Genomic DNA, 7,716 nt, shown 5'->3' with positions numbered 1-7,716 from the left:
GATGGGCCTTATTAGCATTGCTAAGTTCACGTAGTTCATCCAGTTTGTTTGGTAGACTCGTGGCGTTCATATATAAGCAGTTTATGCTTTCAATTTGGAACGCGTGAGCTTCTTCCTGTTTGTCTGTATGAGCCTTACGTGAATGAACAAACATACTTATTGCTATCTTATAATGTATGACAGCAACAGCATCAAAGCACGCTTTTTCCTATTTTTAATCAAACTGATCTGAATCAGTATACTCATTAGAAACAGGCAACTCTACTTACTAAACTGATTTGTTTCGTTACAGGCTTCAAGCACTATACTTAAGTATACCATAATTCCTTCAACTAAACTGAGTTATAAGACAACCAAGAATACTAAACTAAGCGTGTGTCATAGTTATTGTTTCATTTGCACAGACATGTTGCTCAAAGTAGTTAAATGGACATAATTAAGCCGATAAAACCAAAACACGAAATATAGGACAGTTGAACTTACCTAACAGAAGACAAAGGATATATATATTGCTTTCCGACTGAAGACAACAGTCAGTTGTTCATAGAAACATAGTTTACAGTAGAAAAAACCTTTCTTCAGTAACATTATGTACTGACGGTTTATCTGGAAACAATCAACTATGTGATTAAACCCACTATGACTTGGGATAACATCCCAGCGTGCAGTTAATGTACAGTGTAACGCAGTCAGACGTGGCGAATAAAAATTAAAAACAGAGCAAAACTAACAACATAATCTAGTTATTTAATTAAAAATACATTATGAAATGACAAAATCTGGGGTTGCTTGAACGCAGAGATGACCCTGTGCGACACATTAAGTTTACATGGTTGCGTTGCGGATAAATTCACACTAAAATAAGCAAGTCTGAGGGGAAATACAACGCACTACCACCCATTAATAAAATCGTTTAATAACAACTACCGATTTAAAAAGCATGGGATCGGGGCATATTAGAAACTGAAATTGTGAGCTAGCAAAATGTGATTCCTAGTACTTTACAAAATGAATTCACCAACTTACAAAAATTGGGTTTCTAAACTAACTGTGGTTGACTTAATAGTATTAACCATGTAGCGGCGAATAAATCCTCAAAATCAATAGCTCCGTTTTCGGCATGTAACCCTGACCATATTAGTTTCAATGGACTCACCTAGCTGAAAGCTCTCGTGCATTCAACCGCTCCAGATCACAAGTGGCAACGCCGTGTTCAACTTCTACAATCGCTAGCCAGTTTAAACAAGTTACTTCTCGATGAATCGATAACCTATCGAATATAACTACGAAAGTCCCCGCTTTTGAATTTTGATTTCAATGAGTGGGAGCGATTCAATCATAAGTTACTGGTGTGGTGGACCAAACAATATATGAGCTCAAAAATAGTAACTTGGTTATCAAGTATAAACAGTTATATATATATATATATACAAGCAACTCACGTGCAATTGAGTTTGTTCAAATTTAATTCTATTAAGTCATTTTGTTAACTTATTAATGAACTGAGTCATCCGTACAACAACAATATCTTATCTATATTGTACCAAAGATATAATATTGAATAAAGCTGATGATAATAATAATAATCTATATCATTGTATATTTATTATTGTCGCGAATGTATGAACATGTAGACGTGAGCATTGCTTACTGCCTACGCATTTATTCACGCTGCTAGCCTTACTACTAAACACTTAATTGATTTGATGATTCATTCATTTCACTATGTATATATATGTCCATTTTATTCATGTTCATTGCTCTCTCTCTCTTATTTATACTCGCTTACTCGTATTCTTATTCGCTGACTCACTCGCTCGCTTGCCTGCTTGCTTTTCGGCACAACTCTTTCATGATTGCTTAACGCACCTGTAATTTTGGATATCTGTGTGAAGTCCCATAATAAATGTAATCAACACTTCGTATTCGCCTTCTGATTAATATACAGTTGGGGCGTTATCTAGTGACGGTTATCAAGACGAACTGTATATGCAGTTTAACGATATTGATTACTGACCGCCACAATTTATATACATATATATAATTTAAACGCTATAAAAATAATGAAAGTTAGGGACGTTACTTATCTCAGCTGACATCTGAGTGTTCAGGTTGAGTTTGGTATCGGAATCCACAATTATAGATGACTGATGGTTCCAGTAAGATTGTTGTCTTTCCAGTGAAATTGCCAAGCGTAGAATATAAGTTTGGCTGCATTCTGTAAATGTAGACATTAGGTGATTTAGACTTCAGTTATCACTACCACAAACAACAGAAAACTAGAGGTGTGTGTATAGTAGTGTATTTGTTAGTAGATAACAACGTGTCATGCTATGAGTGACACGACGGATGAAATTGTGTTCGAGGTCATACACTTAAACAACACGTGCAATCGTTTAATGTCAAATGTACAGGCTGTGAAAATTAAATAGAATAAATACAAATAACACCAAAAAACTAGTTACAAAATAAGTTTTTCTTGAATATCTCCACACTTGTTAATGTGTTATCAAACTACAAATACTTGTGTCATCCTCCACAATGATAAGAAATATGTTCGAATAGATACATTGTATTACACAAGCTCTTCGCCGATGTGTCGTTTATCGGTTCAATCTTGTTTTTATCCACCACCAGTACATTATTCAAGGTCCTATGTTGAAGCAACAAATCGGTTTTGTTGCTAAGTTACGGATTATAAGTCGTGATGACAGCATTAGCCATCATTTTCAATAAACAGCCTTAACGTGTAATGTCCAAAACACCAACAATGAAACATTTCAATGGATTTAATGCCAACGAAACTACTGAAGTTTCGAATCTTGAATTATTTCTTGAGTTCAGTAATTGTGTTATTTCTAAAGATTTTCGACAAGCTATAAATCTTGCTAAGCAGATTCTTCAGTCTGAGCCAAACAACTCACAGATCCACGACTTTCTTCCATTATTAAACGAAGCGGATTACATGAAAAATGCTGGTGTTTTTCACTCCCTTACTGACGATTCAGATACAGAATCTGAGGAAGATGATGATGATGATAGCCATCTGAACACTTCAACGGATACAGACTCTTCTGATGATTTTGACTACACAAGTTCTGATTCTGACAGCTGTCGGTGTCTTAAAAAATTACATGGTTCATAAAAATGACATTTGTAGATTATTTTGACTACTGCCTAATTCAATAATTAAACTACCGTTTGATTGAAAACTGACGGTTTGTATTCTCTTTATTGTTCCATTTGCTGAATAAACATGTCTGTATTCAGTCTTATGTCGTTTATTTTAATATATGAAACTGTTATTAGAATGTGAGTGAAATACATATTTACTGTAATATATGCATTATTTTAAGAAGTGAACGTGAAAAGTATCAATACGCGCTTGTGCTCATAGATCTACAGCTGTTTCGGAATATTTCGCTCCAAAAGTTGTGACTTTCATATTAAGTCCTTTCCTGTATGTAATGAGCAGTTTCATATTTTTAATCTAAATCATGTGTTAAAATTCGTTCTTCTGATGAAACCAGTCGCATTCTGCAACCGACCGTTCTTATTCTTTAACTCACCGAACCACTTAATCGCCAACGTTGCACCACGTTTCTGTAAATATTCAGTTCATTACTGCTCCGTACATATGGCGTTTACAAAATGTGAAGGATCATGCCTGTTCACTATTATGATAGATTATTAAATATAATTTTGCATAAAGCTTGAAGGATTACGTCGTTACCATAAAGTGTCCCGCATTTTTCATTTGCAATAACGACAAAACTGTCAGTAATTTGTCTGATTTCTTAATAACGTTTGTTTCAGATCAAAATGATCTGATTCTTTTGACACTATCACATTTTGGTCTTTATTTTAATCTTTCGGCTCTTTCTTACACCGTAACTTACCCAAATATTGTTAATCCGGAAGGCTTTGTATTGTTTTTTTTTACTATTTTTTGGCTTGCCAAAAAATTTATAAAATGTTTTAATTATTGTTGTAGTGACCAAAAAACTTACGTAGTTGTTAATAATAATGGTATGAACAGAGCTTGAATTTTTTTCAATATGGTTAGGTGACTCAAAAAGGGTTCCTAAAAAATAAGCATATTTCATCAACGTTTTTCCTGAGACGTTTTTATCTATCCCCGAAAAATTTAGTCAGTTTTGGTCTATTCATTTTAGTCGTAGATGAGTGTTGAACCGCCTCTTAAAATAACACCGGTTTAAAATGGTTGATTGTGGCGAAAGTACCTAAAACTCGTTTAAATGATCTGTATAACCCGAATAGTTGACATTCAAATGTCCTATAACGTTTTTTAAACAGGTGAGTAGCATTTTACTAGTCATCAGATGTATTATATTTCGTAACAGTGTAAACCTAAGCAGCATTTGTTCTTGAATGGAGCTGTTTTGTAGAGAAGCTACTGAAAATTGCTTTATATCATTTTTCAATGTTTTGTGATAAACAGTTCATATAATCAAGAACTTTTATAAATTGTTCATATCAATGCGATGCTATGAACCAATGAAACTAAGTGAACTAAGCCAATAGGTGGTTTAACTCTTGACTATCTTGACTAGGAAAATGAATCAATGTGTTAAATGGTTAAAAGTAATTGGAAGATCAAGGAAAAATAATGATACAGAGCCCATTTCAATAGAAAACTTATAAGTCTAGAAAAATATTCGTTTATTCAACGTGCTTAGAATTTAGGAGGTTGTCAGATGGAGTATATTTAAGGAGAACGAGCTCAGTTATAGATGCGCCAAAATTGTCAAACGCTGAGATACAAAATGTTGCAGTGTTTTTTATTTAACAATGACTTTCATTGCTAATTATAATACGATACTTTTTTATCTCTGCACTCATGATATCTGGATTTTCATATATCCCCTATGAAATGTTTTGCGAGGTTACTTCTTGGAGAACTGGATAAATATACACATGAATCTTATATCCAAAACAACATAATTTCTGTTCTTTTCGAAATAAATCAATATCTAGTAAGTTATATGTACTACATCAATGTGCTTAATCATCAGATCTAGTTGTAGAAAATTGATTACATTCATTAACCCTTGTGATAGTTTTCATCAATATATACTTCATTTAAAAGATCTCATATCATCAAGTCTGCATAACAGTCTAGGACTAATAGTCAGGACTTACTTATCAACATATGTACTTTGATCTTAAGATAGTAAACATGAAAGCAGTCTGACGGTAGTTTGACGTATAATGAAACTTGACTCTGTTATGGGCTTAATACGGCATCTTCTCACTCTAAAAGCGCCCTACTTTTCGATGGGTTTTTAGTAGCTTATAGACTAACATATCCCAGCCTTCAGCGCTTAGAAACAAAAAGTGTGGCTTGGATGATGTAACCTGAAGAATAACTCATTACTTTAAGACAACAGTCTAAGCATGTCATTATCCAGTAATCAAACGGTCTTCTTAAAGGACTCCTGCAATTTCGCCTCAATAAACCTCTAAATAAAGTACTCCTGTAGATTGTCTTGTCCATATAAAGTTGCAAACACTTGAAAACAATTTTAAATTGTGGTGAGTAAACTGAGAGCAGTAACTTCAGCTCTATTCAGTAGTCTATGATAGCTAATAACATTGCTTTTAAGATATAAAAAAGTTGTATCAACTACGTAACCGGTTTGATATGAATCGGTATTTTACATAATCTACTGTTAATAAACTAAGTCTTATCCAATAGTATCCTATCACTTCATATCAAACACCGGATTTGTGAGCAACGAAAATTAATTCGCAGAAAGGTCTATTGTGGAAATCTTCATATAGGCTTTTGTCCGCTTTGCAGTGAGATTAAATTTTCTTACAACTACATTAGATTTCATTTGTCATTACATATTTTAATAGGATGAGACAGATTTTGGCCGTGAAGATTAAAGGCTGTTTTGACAGAATAATTTTTTCCCAATGACTCGGTAGTTTGGCACGATAGATCTTTTTATCACCATCGGAAATACAAGCGATTTTTCACAATGTCCAAAGTGACTAAATGACTGAAATTTATGAGGTTCCTGGGAAAACTGATTTATTTGACAAGCATTGAGAACACCATGTAACCTAACCTATTGTTCTATTTACCGCATTTCATTTTATTTAGAGATGTTTTGTTTCATGGTATCCACCATCCAAAAAGCCTGTCTGTTTGGCCTTTAGAGAAATGTTTTATGCTATTTGTTATGTAAATAGTCTTACAAGCATTTTGTTATTGATTTTTTGACTAGCGGCTAATGATTTCCAATAAGCAATGACCCAAAACTGATATTAAAGTCGTAGGTTTTCTCGTACTTATTTTTTTATTTCAATTACTTAAGAATTGAATGACACCATTCCTTCTGTTATTTAGAGCGTTTTATCAGCGAAACGTTTTCTGCAGCGATACATCTCTCAGGCACATTTTATTTTGTACAAAAAGTACAACACAATGATACAGCATCATAATAACTGTCATCTACCTGACTAACAGTTGAAAGTACTGGAATGAATGACCATTAAAATCTTGTACAAGTTGTTGTGAATAGTCGATGGAAATTGACCTAGTAATGTGGTTCTTCATTCTGTACTGATAAATGAATTAGAGGAGCCTTATGAGCTTACGTCTTTCCTTTGGTCTTTTTGTGCAGCATTCAATAACCTGATACGTCTCCTACCAGCTATTCCCAATTTTAACTCGGTCGTTTTGTTTACCTTTATTTTCTTAGTGCTGTCCTTCTTTATAGAGATATATCACACAAATTTAACTGTTTTTCCAATCTCTATGGCACTATAAATTTTGCTGATGGTGATCCAAATATTTAGTAACACAGTTCTATCAGGAGAAACTTGGATATAAAATCATATTTTCAACTTCTTGCATACTTTTTATAATCTAGAAACTATAAAAATCTTGGTATAGTTTGCAGGGATGCATGGTTAATTTTTCTGGGTTCAGTTGGTGTTGCTACATTAGTTTAGTAAATTACCATCATCGAATAAATATTATCCAAGTTTCACATTTTGAAAGTTTGTATTAGGATAATAAGATAAATTAAGAACACTTTAGACTATTATTTGTGCAAAATTATGCAATTGTTTCTATCGGATAACAGAATTATTCACGCGTCTAAGTCCGTGACATAAACAAAATTACCTTGCTTTAGTTAAGTGCTCATAGTATTCCATTGATAAATTGATATGTCAATAATCCCATTTTCCAGACAACCTCAGGGTGTCCGCGTCGAAATTCACCTTTTCAGACGCTTTTTGAAGCACAAAAACTAATTGTAGAGGTTATTCGGTCCTAGACAAGTTATAACATAATGTATAAGTTTACCAGTTTAAGTTCCCAAGCATAATTTCAGCGATGTGATTGAGGAAATAAACAATAGATGAAGTAGAAAGAAATATATTTATTGCAGCGAAAGGTTAGATATAAAATAATATAGTCCAAAAGTAGCAAATGAAATGCAAGAATAAAATCTCTGAAATGACAATGGGTTCAATATCCAGAGAAATATATTTAATGAATGCAACGGCATCACTTAGTGTGATTTTAAGCTGTGTTTACTTACTGATTTAAAAATGAAAATGACCGATCTCCAAAACACATTTTACTGATTAATTAGAATATCTCTTCAAGTTACTAGCGTTAGAAAAAGTAAAAAAGAAGCATTTCATTTTTATGTGTACTCAATAATAACTATT

General features: G+C 33.2%; 1 protein-coding gene across 2 annotated transcripts; it reads left to right on the top strand.

Annotated features, from left to right (window-relative positions):
- Window positions 1–2,564: 2,564 nt before the first annotated feature.
- MS3_00004115 (uncharacterized protein) lies at window positions 2,565–6,357 on the top strand (the record flags this gene model as incomplete). Of its 2 annotated transcripts, XM_012944795.3 has the most annotated exons (3): window positions 2,565–3,117; window positions 6,134–6,214; window positions 6,348–6,357. In XM_012944795.3, the coding sequence occupies exons 1-3, from the start codon at window positions 2,753–2,755 to the stop codon at window positions 6,355–6,357; spliced, it is 456 nt and encodes a 151-aa protein (XP_012800249.3). In that variant the 5' UTR covers window positions 2,565–2,752. The 2 variants fall into 2 exon arrangements, with proteins under 2 accessions (XP_012800249.3, XP_051072133.1); XM_051211999.1 differs by lacking the exons at window positions 6,134–6,214; window positions 6,348–6,357 and having other exon boundaries at window positions 2,565–2,843; window positions 2,877–4,040.
- Between the last annotated feature and the right edge of the window lie 1,359 nt (window positions 6,358–7,716).

This window comes from Schistosoma haematobium, chromosome ZW, assembly GCF_000699445.3.
Source record: "Schistosoma haematobium chromosome ZW, whole genome shotgun sequence".
NCBI classification, from domain to species: Eukaryota; Metazoa; Platyhelminthes; class Trematoda; order Strigeidida; family Schistosomatidae; genus Schistosoma; species Schistosoma haematobium.
Note: the sequence above shows the minus strand (reverse complement) of the source record. Positions and strands in the feature narration are given on the sequence as shown.